Source organism: Corvus brachyrhynchos, unplaced genomic scaffold (genome assembly GCF_000691975.1).
Source record: "Corvus brachyrhynchos isolate BGI_N302 unplaced genomic scaffold, ASM69197v1 scaffold3, whole genome shotgun sequence".
NCBI classification, from domain to species: Eukaryota; Metazoa; Chordata; class Aves; order Passeriformes; family Corvidae; genus Corvus; species Corvus brachyrhynchos.
In genome coordinates this window covers 283,337-297,620 of record NW_008237619.1, presented here as the reverse complement: position 1 = coordinate 297,620, position 14,284 = coordinate 283,337, and the positions used below count along the sequence as shown (strand labels likewise).

Sequence of the window (14,284 nt, the reverse complement as noted above, 5' to 3'; positions counted from 1 at the left end):
CCAGAGCAAACTCAACAGACCAGCCAGCAGGAAGAACCAGAAGGCAGGAGATGGTGACAAGGACTCCAGCTGTGTCCAAAGGGCACTTGTAGCCAAGTGGCATGCCAGGCAGTGAGAGCAGCTGGCTGGAGCATGTCAGGCACTGACAAGGGGCACAAACGGCTCACAGGCTGGCAGGCTGAACCTCATTTTCTGGGGGAAGGAGCTGCAGCTTGCTTTAACCCTAGCGCACGTATCAAGGCTGTCTGCCAGCAGCAGGTCGCAGTCTGGCTCATGCTGTCTGTCCTGCAGGAATTATCAGTTCCAGCTCTTGCTCCAGTTTTTTCCGTAGCTAAGGCATCCGAGGCATCAGTTTCTATACCTGCTGCCTGCTTTCATGAAACATGGGGGGGATTAATTATTTTTGATATCTGTCCTGCTAGCTTTCAAAATATGTTGATTTCAGTCACCAGGTTTAGAAGTTATTAGGTAGACAGGTGCACCCAGACATACCCATAGTTTAATCACACAAGCATATTTTTTCCTTCAGAAACCTGTCTAAGCTCAGAATCTAATTATGAAGGGTACTTCAAAGTGACACTGAATTCCCACAGGCAGCTATACTGAGCATGGTTCTCCTTTTCAAATGTATGTAGCAAATAAGAAACAAAAACTCTCCTGCATGGAATAACATACCATTTAATTATTAGTCCTGTGTGTTTTAATGCAGTATGTGGTTTGTTGCAGCACTTATTCTTTCATGCCTTCAAGTTGCTGGGGTTTAGTTTTGGATTTTTATACCAGGATTGTATTATATTTGTCATGAACTTATTGCAGCAGTCAGTTCTGTTAGGCCAACCGTTATAATTGTTCAAGTATGCACAGTTAGAAGTGGAAATCGTTTGGTGACTTAAACCTCTTCAGGTCATGGACTCTTCAGGTCCTTCTTGTTTCCTGTTATACTTTTCTGTCATCTACCCAAACCACAATGTTCTTAATGTCATCATGCCTACAATACCTTCTTTCTTTGGAGACCCTCTCTGTACCTTTGCCCATAGCATCAAAGGGGAATTTCACAGCTTTGTTTTTTCCTTTGTGTTTGTCTCCCACTTCGTTGTTCCAGAATCCCAGGACTGACTGTGCCATTTGTCTTCACTTCCCGTGCATGTTTTCTTCTTTGATAGTGGTCATACTTCCGGCTTTGTCTACGTTGCTTCCAAAAACATGTTTCTGTCTTCTTATAATATGGTTTGGAAGTAGCAATAAGTTAATAACAATTGACCTAATTTTCTCCTCCTCTTTTTTTCTTCCCCTCTGATGAACTGATGAAGTTGAAATACTACAACCCCTCCCTAAAATTTGTTATTATTCATTCCCATGCCTATTTCCTTCCATGACCATGATCTAATCCCAGGTTTCACTCAAAGATATTAATAATGTATTGGATTGGTGTGTTGCCATGTAATCCTAAGGTTTCATAACTCCATTTGAAATTTTCCCAATCTAAACTGCATGTTTTAAAGGATAGGTTTTGTGCAAATAGTTTATTTTCCTAGAATTGCTTTTACTGACGAATAAATGAAAAACAGTCTAAAAATAAATAGACTTTGAAAGTCTAGCATAGCTCAGTGTTTTCTGCAAGTATTTCCTTCCTTGTTTTCCCCTGAGATAGTTTCCCTGGAAATGTCCACAGAAGTTAATCTGAAGTAACAGGTAATATACTACTTGCATGGCTGTATGGATGTCCAGCGTGATGCGACACAAATTAGGTTGACCAAGAAAAACACTTTCTGAGGACCGTACAGAGGCACCGTGAAAAATGTCAGGAAACTGTATTTCAGCAATGCAAAATGCATCTTCAGAGGTGACCCCCAACAAACTCCCAACATCTGTGAAGCTCTGACACTGCCAGGCTCTCTGGGCATTTTGCCAGTGACTAATAATTTGGTGGTTTACACTTTGTACTTTAGCTTGCAGGCTACAGGGAGCCTTAATGCCTATATCTAGTATTTATCTAAAGTAAGATTCCTGTAAATGTACTGTGTTATCCTTATGATTTGTCCAGTTGCTCCCTCAACAATGTTCTTGATAGGTGAGCATCAGATAGCACACCTGCTGGTTCGTACCAGTTTTTGATGTACTTTTATTTTTGAAAAGAGAAGTAAGTATTAGATAAAAGTGGGAATGTGTGGCCTCTATGAAGCCTGAGTAGTCAGTGTAAATAAAGATGTAGCAATTTAGTTTGATGAGTCTATTTGTACACTGCATTTTCAGTCTTATTTCTGTGCACATGGAAGTATATTCAAGAGAAATATAATTCTGGAGCATTGTCTCAGTTTGAAAGATAGATGTCCGCTAAGGAAGGCAGGAGCCTCCCTTGGAATGGAAAATATGACCCCTTCCCTCCGAATTATTATAATTTTGAAATTAAGGGGCTTTCAGGCAAAGATATGAGAAAAGGAATAACAGTAGTTTACAAGTATGTATATGGATAACAAGTCAAACAAATAACAATTCTGACAACAAACAAAACCAGAGACCCAACCACAGCCTCAGCTGTCGGGCCCTTTCCCCCTCGGTGCAGTTCCGCTCACAGCCGGGCAGGGCGGGTGCGATGGTTCCCTGCGCCTGCAGGGGGCGCTGTGCCGCGAGCTCGGCCGTTTCTCTGCACGTGGGTAATGGCGGCACAGCCGGCGGAATAGATGGAAAAGGCGTTTCCTTTACAAACCCGTGGAGCAGCTGATCCCGGTGCCCCCTCTGGACAGTAAAAGGAGCTGTAGCAGGGACCTCGGAGTAGCAAGCTGGGAAGGCAGGGATGAGCAAAATCCTGGGGTGGTAGACAAGATGTATCAGAAACTTGGCAGCTGTAGCTGGAACCATGGGACCCCCTGGCAGACAGGGGTTGTGGGGCCTGCAGTGTAGCAAAAGACCTGGAGCAGTGACAGAGGAATGGCAGGGGCTGGGAAGTGACTACCCAGCTCCTGAACATGGCCGAGAGAGAGGTTCCCTTGTAGGGGGAAGAGGCTCGGGGATCCCAGGGTTTCCCCTGAGGCACCCCAACAGATGGTGAAAGTCCTTTTTTAGTGAGGTCGGCTGTTAATGAGGTCCCAGTTCAGTGGCTGCTCTCACAAGCAAAGGCTCACACACAGCAGAAGAAGCAGGACTACCCCGCCAAGGCAGCAGCTCAGATCCTCCTCCTCCTCAGCTGAGAACAAGAGAGCTAGCAGTTGCCCCAGCCCCTTCTTCTTCCAGCCCAACACTCAGGTATCTCTGCTCCTCTGAAAGATACCCTCAGATAATAGAAGTGCAGCCAGATGTCCTCCTCCCCTGAGCTTGGTCACTTCTTTTGTCTCTCTTAAGTGCCTGGTTATTGTTCCTTAGCAACAAAAATGGAGGGAAATTCCCTAAGAGAAAGAAAAGCAAAAGGAAAAATAACCTCCAACAAGCATCAAAATGAATGCACCTTTTTTGTAATAACACACAGTACATATTTGAGTTTTGATTATTGATAAATGCTGTAGTAGGTTTAAATTTCTTCCCTCTTCATTAACTGTTGAGATGATGTGGTCCAGTGAGGGCAAGCAGTGAGAAAACCCACAGACAAGATTTTCAGAGTCAACTGCTGTTTGTGCATACATCAGTACTGGGGCAGAGCAGGCAGGTTTTAAAATGCTACTGAAATTCAAAAGGTGGTAGCTCAGGGCTCTCCAGAAACCAGTCTTTCTTTGTACCAGGCTGCCTGGCATCACAATCTGCTTTGGAAGACCCTTGGCTCTTACCATTTGCCTCCAGTTTTTGCCCTGAAGTTGGTTTGTGACCTTGACCAGGTCTTTTTGCTTCTGTGTCAGTTAAGAAATGTGCCAGTGGCTCAGCCTTTCCCCCCTGTAAAGTGTTTCCAAAATTACAGATTACAAGAATTATTCACTAGTAATACTTTCACCTAACCACAAATACTGCATTACTCTGAGGTCAGATTCATGCTACTCTACAACAGAAACCTCTTTCATCCTTATCCCCTTCACCTACTCCCATTTTTGTTGCTATGCATAGGCTTCTCTCTCAGTTCTCCATAGCTGTGGCCATGTAGGATTACAAAGAGGAGAGAAATAAAACCCCTCTGCCTTCTAGGGAGAATGTGGGGGCCAGGGTAACAGAGGAGGGGACTGCAAGAGCAGTTTGGATAATGTTTGCTTGTGGTTGTTTCTTCCCTTGGGTCCTTGCCACTGAAAATTACTGTTGACCTGCCTGAGGATATGTGCTGAGAATATTGAAAACCTAGCAGAAGACATAAATGGGAAAATACTCAAAACTATAGCTTTTAGTTAAGGATGGAAATTGCGTTTTATATAGAGCTATGTAAGGAAAACAATTGCATGGTCTGCTAGTGCTACTCTGAATTCTGCAGCACCAGACCAGCAAGCTCTGTGAAAGTTTGCCTTTCTGGAGACACAAGTGAGTCAGATGTGCTGATGTGCTTTTAGTCTGCAGCTACTCTAAAGCTGAATTACTGGGGTTTTTTTCAGAGGCAGGAGCTCATGCAGTCATCTCCTGTGTGCAAAGGACATGGGAGTCACTTAGGCTCTCACTTATAAGCATGGTAGGTTGTTTGTCAAACCCACAGGAACATTAAGCCCAGTGACACATGCTTCCTGAGAAGATCGGCAATTCCATTGCTCAAATCAATAGTATCATCAGGTTTGTGTGATTTTCCAATGAGCAGTTCTTCTTGATTGAAAACTGTGGATCTCTCAGATTTCCTGTGTTACTGCTGCTCACTTACTGCTGATAAAGGCTCATACCTGAATCCAGAAATTCAAATAAATGAGAATATATGTTAAAAAATCTGAATTCTAAGGAACAATGTAACATTTCATTTCTGAATTTAAGTTCTTTGACACTGTCCAAGATTGGGTAGAAAAGGCAACACAATTGGAGCAAAACAGAGAAACAACTAAAAAAGAGAAGTAAAAATCTGAATGTTTTAATAAACATTTCCAGTATGTTTGAACTTAACTGAGGCAGTAGGCAGTGACTCAAATAGCTCTAAGTTTTGCAAATCCTGTTTTTTTATTAGTGCCAGTGAGCTCCATCAACCTTAGGTTTCAGCAGATAAAAGCTTAGTAGGGTAATAAAAAAGTTTTGTGAAACTGGATACGGCACACAGTTGGATAGAAATTTGTGTTTCTTCTTTGTTTCCCTTTCAAAAACTGGAAGACAAATATGCTGTTCACAAATCAGAACATATAGGAATGAAATAATGATTGTGTTTTCAAAATGCGCTTTACTTTTTTTAAACATTATAGCTGGTGCTGTAAAGAATCCCAGTTGAAATGAAAAAGGAGATATTCAGTTGGCTTTTAAGTCAATATTGGTAAAGAGCAGCTGCAGGAACTCGTGTCCATTCTGGCTGCCAGTTCTGATCAGACAATGGGAAAAAGTTTGCATGTAATGAATATGATTTTGTTGTATTGACAGAAATTCTTTAGTCTTAATGGTTTCTCACTTGAAGCAGTAACCAGAATATGATGTAAAAGTGACGCCTCAGCTCTGAAGCTTTCCTTGTGAAGTCATACCTATCCCTTCCTTTTACTTTCAGGATTAACTGAAGGCAGATATTTTCTAGCTGTTGCTTTGGTAACTGTTGATGCAGTATGTCTCTCCTGCACTGTCCCACGAGAAGACCACTTGACTTTATAATTTTGGGGGATTTTGTTTATTTTTGTTTGCTTTTTTGTTTCTTTTCTGCACATGCCTAGTTGAGCCCGTTGATGCCCGCCCAGCTGCAGACAGAGGACTCACCACGCGACCAGGTATATGACTTGCATGGCTTTTACCTAACCTGTATTTTTCTGGCATGCATGTGGTCTGCTGGAGCTTAAATGATTTACCTTTGCTTTGGTGTACCCCTCTCATAAAATTTAATGCTACTCCATGAATGAGGGAAGCATCGTTCCCTCACAAATTCCTCCTGTGTGACTGCTGTCCATATTGAGGGCATTTGGTATGTGTGCTTGCAGCTGGAGTGAGTCCCAGACCCAGAACTGGTTTGTATTGAAGGTCTCATCCCTTCCAGTAATAACACTTTGGCAGGTGCAGGAGATGGTAAACTTGGTACCCCTTAATACAGTCATTGGTTCTAATTTGGGAATGTATGATAGAAATGTTGAATGCTCTATGTAGAGTGAGCAGGGCTAATAAAGAATTAATGCATACAATTTCAGAACTGTAGGGGGCATTGATATTTTTTGCTGTGGTACTTACCTTACTTACCTCCAAATACCTAAAACTCAGTATTGTCCTTCTGGATTCCCTGAGGATGCCTGAGGACACAGCTATTCATTCCATTCTAGGACAGAACAAGGTGATTGTTTCTCCTCTCTATGTACCACTGTCTCTGTATTGATTTCAGAATAATAGCAGATCACTAGGTTGCAAATGTTTGGAAAAGTTAAAATGGGACAATTCCAGTTTCCAAAAGAAAAAATATTTCAGCTTTCATACTAACTTTTTTTTTGCTTTTGGGGTTTTTTTCATCTGTTTTTTGTTCAGAATTACCTGAAACTGTTGATTCCATTGGGAGGAAACAGCCATTTATTTCAGAAGAGGTTACTCTCCAACTCTTTGACATAGTGAGAATATATTTTAGGGTCAAGATTATTTCAGTGTCACATCATAATTGTGTTTTCTTTCTTCAGATCACATTAAACTGATTGATCTGTATCCTTTTTCCCTTCATCTTGTCTTCCAAACATCCATTAGATAGCATCACAGACAGCATGTTCCTAGTGGTTTTAAATCTTTCAGATAATTCACCCATGTTTAGCAACTACAGAATTTGCTACAGCGGGAGGTAAAATAAGCTCATATGTTGCAGCAATTGGGATATGTGTCAGAACTGGCCAGGTAGTGTGCTCCTAGCACTGTTTTAGGAGTCCGACATCTTTACTTGTGTTTAGAGTCTTAATTCAGTCCATGAAGAGAGCCTGAAACAGGTACAGAGCTACAATGCCAAAAATCTTGGGATCAGGGAAAAATCCCTCCAGTACTGCATTATCTACCTTCCCTCCCAAGAGCAGTAGAAGTATCACAGATGAAACATACATATGTTTAATCCAAATTTTGTAATGTTAATTCAGTCTAGCCATTTTCTTATAATATTAAAATCCATGATTATTTACAATTTTAATTTCAGTCATCTTGAAAAATCTTCTGTTATGAGGCCCATATTTATTACTCAAGGTTATTCCTTCCTCCCTTCTGCTCCCTCACACGTAAACACACGTCTCAGAAATCCTCAGTGTCTCTTCTCTGGAACACACTCTACACTCTAGTTTCAGAGTGAAACTATATGTTTTAGTTAAATGTATTGGAGCACTTTGTTGGTTGGGGTGATACAAATAGTACTAAAAGTAAGTCATGAGTGATCTTGGTGAATGTGTGCAATAGACTACTAAGGACAGGTAAAAAGTATTTCAGCATGTGACCATTATGGCTTGAAATTTCCAGTAGATGCCGTAACTTTCGCACTATGAAAATTGCATGGAATATTTTCTCAACGTTCTGCTAAACTGCAAAAGTAGTGCTTAACTTCCCTATGTCTTTAATCACCATTTCCAGATCTAGAAAAAATTTTTCTTACTGATACAGATTCTGTCTATAAATGTCCATGTGGTTTTTCATCATCCTTGAAAAGCAATTTATGTGTGACAAAATTTCAATTTAACAGAGAAATTATTCCAGTCTGCGTATCTTCATGAACTAGGAATAGAGGAAAGCAAATGGATGCTTATTTAAACAGTGAAGTGCAAAAGGGATTCTGATAGTTTGAAAATGTGTGCTTTAAAACTGTTTTACTTTACTTGCTAATTACAAATAAAATTTCTATATTAGAGGTTCAAAAAGGAAAATAAATACGCTTCGTGCAGTAACTGTCCTTTTGGGATAGTCTCTTTTTACAGTTTGGGGCTATTATTAAAAAAAAATGAAAAAAATAGTAATTAGTCTAGAGTGAAAAAGTTTTAATGAAAGACCTGCAGATTAATGCATCCAGACTTTTAATTTTTTTTAATTCCCCAGCTTCTTGTTGGTTTCCTGAAAGGTTTGCCCGCCTTTAGCCCCGCCCACTCCGCCCTTGGCCCCGCCCAAACCGCCCTTCGTGCAGTAACTGTCCTTTTGGGATAGTCTCTTTTTACAGTTTGGGGCTATTATTAAAAAAAAATGAAAAAAATAGTAATTAGTCTAGAGTGAAAAAGTATTAATGAAAGACCTGCAGATTAATGCATCCAGCTACTTGTAATTTTTTAATTCCCCAGCTTCTTGTTGGTTTCCTGAAAGGTTTGCCCTTTCCATGGGCTTGGTGCTTCTATTTGCTTGGCTCAAGTGACCTGCTTCTTCAGGGTGAAAAGATGCAACACTCCAAGCCTGCATAAGAACAAGTGAATGTTTTGTAGCTGTTTGAATTTCTTGAAGAAAATGAGCTCTGAAAGGACTAAAACAAACATGCAAACACGTGCCCTTTTTTCTCTTTTTAATTTTATTTTCAGTACTTTTTGCTCACACAACATTCTTAAAATGATCAGTATGTTTTTCTTACAGGCAGATCAAAATCATGCAGATCATCTTTGTTACTTTCTTACAAGAGAGATAGTTTGGTCAGAGTACAGAATAGATTCACAGACTTACAGAATACTGGGTTGAAAGGGGACCTCAAGGATCATCTAGTCCAACAAGTATTTAGGTGGTGGTAGTATTTGTGATACCTAGAATCTTCTTCCTTCACCACATCATTCTCTTTCAAGAAATGAAGTCTGTGAGTCAAGTCAGAAAAAGTAAGGAGCTGTCCAGTCCATAGAGCAGAAAAGTTTACGAGTAAGGACCAAGTTCAGAGCATCCATTGAAATTTCTGCCGGCTGTCTAAACCCCCACCTTGTGCTCCACTGGACAAGCCCCATTTTCTAGTATGGATAAAACATCTGTGTAATTCACATGGGTGTTAGAAAAGGACTCTAGTGCCTCAACTTACTGTCCTTCCCCTTCTTATTTCACAAATGGGCGAACAAAAAGAAGAATTATGCCTAAAACCATTTCTAATCATCTCCTTACTAAAAAGGAAGTAAACAAGATGGTAAAAGGTCAAAGGGAAGAAAAATATCTAGATGTACTAAGTAGTCATCAGTGAGCTATTTTTTAATACAGCACAAAATTGTAGCAGATTTATGACATATTTCTTGCTATTTATAAATCGCTTTATACAGGGAGATGTTAGATGTTAGAAGACTCCAGTCCAGCCTGAGAACTTCCACAGGAAGAACTTTGTCTCAAACCGAGACAAAACAAATACCTCTTTCCTTGATGACCTTGATGACAACTTTTTCAGTAGTGTTTCCTTCTCTCCTGTGCTCCAGCAGTCACTTTTTCATGATGAACACTTAATTTCTTGCAACTGAATTTTGGGTATCTGTTCATTAGTAACTTTTTCTTTGTGTGCGTGCATGTACATATAGAGACATATACACACACAAAAATACATATAAAAACATCTCTAGATGCTCATGAGTGAGCTTGTTTCACTTACATTAATTCAGCAGGTCTGATCTGTGGAAATTGAGTGAAGATTAGAAAATGTGACATCAGAAGGGATGCTGCTTAGCATGTTTTCATCTGTTGCAGAGTTGCAGCTGTAAGTATACACTCACAGCTGTAATTACATCACTTACAAGATGCCCATAATTCACAATGCAAGGATTTTATGCTATTAAGTATGTTACTTTCTTCCATATAGTATAGTTTGGACTTGGTGGTGGTTTTTTGTATTATTCCAATTCTTGTCAGTTGATCATTTTTGCAAACATTTAATTATTTTGGGGAAACATTGCACGTAAAGCTGCTTCTGTGTCTTTGGCCCTTCTGCTAATAAATCATAACATGTCTGTATTACATTACATAAAAACGGAGGGGTTTATTTCCTCATGGTTGCAGAGGCTCTGTAAGCCTAATGGCTGTTCTGCAGAATCATTAGCACATACACTGCAGTCTATATGAGGTGAGGGCATAGAGCAGCTTAATTATTTTCATTTTCTTGCCAGAAACTGCCAACATATTTTTTTCCCGTCTTTGTGATGTTCAATACTAACATCACAAACAAACAGTCTTTAAACAGTTGCTTTAAACAAACTGTCTGCAGCTACCAAATAAAAGTCATTAATGGATTATTTTCCATTAGACTGTTTTGGTTTATTTTATAAATGAGATAGGTGCTATCTGTGAATGCAATTATAGGTGCATGTGCACAGCATCTGGATTGACATACCAGAAAGATTATCAAACCAGATTTTACTCGTTCTGATTATTCATTTCTACACATGTATTCTGAGAAAGAATTATTTTATACTCTGTTCCAATGAGATTCTTTTGTAAAAAAGATAACACTTGTATTGCACTTATTTTCTGCTTTCTTCAGTTTGAGAGCCCCATAGTCATCCATGAAGTAAAAGTGAAACCAGCATTTCACTGTCACCTTAGGAGAGACCAGAAAGTTTTAGTTCCATGCAGTCTTAAATGTGCATATCCCTCAAAGATATTTGAGTTGTCCTTACAAAAATGAGCATATAATCTTCATTTTCATCTCTATGAGTGTACAATATTCATTCTTCTTTCATTTCAAAATTAAATGACCTGCACAAAGTCACGGAGTCATATGGAAGTAATAGTTGAACTTTTGGTTAGAACAGGCAGCTCTCTACCCCTGGGGTGTTTCAAGGAGTGCATTCCTTCCCTTCCACCCTTTTTATCTCAGATGAAGCTTAACCCAGATAAAGTTGTTTGCCACACATGTAACAGGCTTTGATTCAGCAGCTCTTTTCTTGTTCTTGCCTGTGACTCAAGCACAGTTCATTGACATGGAGCTGAATGTTTTCCTGAATGCAGTCAGTACCGCAGTCACTCAAACTGGTACTTTGGTTTTCTCTATGTAGAGACCACCCAGGTCTAGTTGTTTAAACTGTGCTTCACTTGGAGTTTTAATTTTTAACTCTAGATGTAACCTCAGGCACAGCTAACACTGTCTCAGATCTGTGCAAAACAATATCACAAAACCTTTCTAACTGTTTATGTAACCAGTAGATGAAGTAATTGCAAGCAGTATGGTAGATAATGTGCACCTAGTTATATCCTTGGTGGAATTCACTCTATCCTCTTTTTTTTAGTCTTCTGAAAGCATAAATATATATTTACACAAACACAGAAGCTCATCAATGTGAGTATAAAGTGTTCCCCAAGGCAGCTATTTGGTTTTTATTTCATATGACTAAATTTTCACTCTTTATGATTTTTTTTTCCTTTAGGTCAAGGATAAATAAGGGTTTCATACTCTCCATCTTTTGATGTTTGGAAATGTATGTGTGCACAGATGCATGTGTACACATGTATGTATAAAAACAGTTAATATTGCTAATTAAAAGCAATATCAATAAAAAGCCCATCATAGCTCATTTTGTTGAATTCCACTAGAAGCTTTTAACCCCATGGTTTTTTATAACAAAATAGCTTTGTCAGTTTTTCTGAGGAGCTGTGAGTTAATGTATTTGCCAGCTGAATTGAAGCATTTTTAAATTGAAGTTATTAGGAATGCAACTCCCTAAAGATGGTATGTAATCCAGAAGAAAACTGTTAATAATTATCATTATTTGTGAATTTTCAATGAGGCTGTTGCTCTCACTTTTCATCTTGTATATTGGCTTTTGTGTTTGGGTTGTGTATTTTAGAATTGGTGGTGAAAAAAGATCATTTTGTCCCAGGTCAGGATTAAAGTTCTTGTCAGAGGGAGAACTGTTCTTCATGTGTTTGTCTTCAATGCAAGGGTAAAGAGGTATTAGGAATCCCTTGACTGTTTGCATCTTACCTCTGATCAAAGTTGTAGAAGGACCCGAAGTTTTTCCTTCTTCAGTTACTACCCTTGAAAAGTATATCTGTGATTTTAGTGTGCAAGACTAAATGTGTGATCACCAGGACAGTAAAGTGAATGAACTGGTAATAAAGAGAATCTCTTAAAGGTCTCAATTCTATAACATTGTGGAAAGGTGTATGTAACCCCATATATATTTTTATCTCATACCAGGTATTTAATTGATTCCAGTGCAATGTCATACTTCTCCCTACTATATAATCAGTTATTTGCAGAAGACCAGCAGTTTACCCTAGCTGAAGTCTTTTTGATAACCTGTAAGGGAGGTAGAAGGAAGGAAAAAGTTGCTATCGGGTTTGTTAGTGCAACAGCTAAAAAAAAAAAAGATTTTTCTGTTTCTGAACTTTTTCTGGTGCAAGTTGCCAAAAACAAGTTTCAGTAAGTCTTAACATCATTAACTTCCTAATATCAGGTCCTACCTTGTGTTCAGATTCCATGGCATTTTTGTGGGGCCTTGGTAACTTGGCCCAAACCAAAAAATTTATGCCTGATCTCAAGGCAAAAAAACATGGTTTAACCTGCTACATGCTGAAAGCATGGCTCCCATGCTGCTGTTTGGTTGGAAGGGGAGGAGGAAAAGGGAACCAAATCAAAGAAATGTTGCTCTAGGGAAGCCTGAGCCTGCATTTTTCCAGCAGCTGAGACTACTGGTGAACTTATCCACCCTCTGGTGCTCATTGACATGACCTGTTCTGCCCCTGAAATGCTGCTGTAACTCCTGCCTGTGGCATTTGACTGTTGAACAGAAGCTGACAAAGACCCACAGTCTCAGCCGTTGCAGCTTTGCTTTCAGTAAAAGTGGTCAGACCCCAAGAGCAGAAGTGCTCATGTCCATTTTCCTACCTATAGCAGTGGTACAAACAGGGTATGTACAGATTTCACCTCTGCCTTATACCCCGGCACATCCATTGAACTTTTGGCAGCTAGCATTTGATAGGTTCCAGGACAGAAAACTGTATTTTCACCATTGTATTCAGTAATCCTGAAGGAACCTTCCCTCTATGCATTTTTTCATTTGTATTTTGAACATCCTCATGATTTGTGCCAGTGAGTTCCACAGTCAAATTTTGCATTGTACTGAATTATATATATATATATACACACTTTCTTATGTTACTTTTCAATCTGCTCTATGTATGTATGCTGCATGTAACACATGTTAGTGTCCTGTATTTCTTAGAAGAAATAATGAATGACCATTTCCTGTAGACTTTCCCCTTGTCATTCGCAGTCACACACTCTTGTGTTTCACCTCCTTTGCCTCTTCCAGTCTGAAGACTCATGATTTTAGTCCTTCATATACAGAAACCATTCCATTCCTGTGATCATCTGTGTCTCCCTGCATTATATCTCTTGTAGTTCTTCTGCCTTTGTGTGAGGTGGAGTGACCAGAATAAATAGCCAGATTTAAAATGAGGATGCATCGTTTATACAGCGGTGTGACAATGTTTTGTTTTCTCTATTTTCTCATAATTGCTCCTACCTTTCTCTTTGCTTTTTTGAAAGCTACTGAGCCAAGTGCCCACAGAGTTACTCGCAGTGACTCCAAGGTCTCTGTCCTGGGTGGAACGGAGCTAAATTAAGAGTCTTTATAGCTATATGTATAGTTAGGGCTGTGTATCCCCACAAGCAGCACTTTGCATTATATCAACACTGAATATAATTTCCCTTTTATTGTGCTCTTGGAATTTGTAAGATCCTTCTGCAGTTCTTTGCAGCTGGTTTTACTTTGACTATCCTCTTTTTTTCTTTTATTTTTTGTCAGTAAACTTTGTCATGCCACTATTCACTCTCTTATCCAGATCACTTCGGAAACAGCACAGCACAGATCCTTATGGGACCCACTGATAAAGTGTTTCCATTGTGAAAAATAGATGTGTATTTACACCTTATTTCCTTTCATTTAGTCAGTTATGGGAAGTCACGTAGAACTTTCCCTTCTAATCCTTGGCATCTTAGCTTCTGCCAGAGCTTTGATCAGGGACCTTCTCAAAAGCTTTTTGGAAATACAGATTCACTCCAATCATGTTTCCCATGTGATTCCTAACTCTTCCAGTGACCTCTAAGAGTTTCGAGAGGCAGAAGTTACCTCAACGAAAGACAAGCAGATTCTTCACTGATTTATCTTAGATGTGTGTGGATATGTTCTAATCAATATTTATAGCTTCAGTGGATCTGCCAGCTGTAGCAGCCAAGTTGTGCAGTTCCTCAGGCCTTTGCCTTGGAGGAATTTTCATGTGATGCTTTTGCCAGGGTGTCTGTGAGGGGCAGTGAGTGTGGCCATGGACAGTGGAGAGCAGCTGGGAGCAGCCACCTCCTCAGCTGCTGCAGACAAGGGCCGTG

General features: G+C 39.6%; 1 protein-coding gene across 4 annotated transcripts in view; it reads left to right on the top strand.

The window, feature by feature from the left end:
- The window catches only part of APP (amyloid beta precursor protein), a 176,983-nt gene that overhangs the window by 146,334 nt on the left and 16,365 nt on the right, over nt 1-14,284 (top strand). For 2 of the 4 annotated variants that reach the window (XM_008631658.2, XM_008631661.2), the window contains one exon: nt 5,736-5,789. The exons of the other annotated variants lie outside the window; for them this stretch is intronic. In XM_008631658.2, the coding sequence (XP_008629880.1) occupies nt 5,736-5,789 (54 nt within the window). The remainder of the gene's footprint in view (nt 1-5,735; nt 5,790-14,284) is intronic. 4 annotated transcript variants of the gene reach the window in all.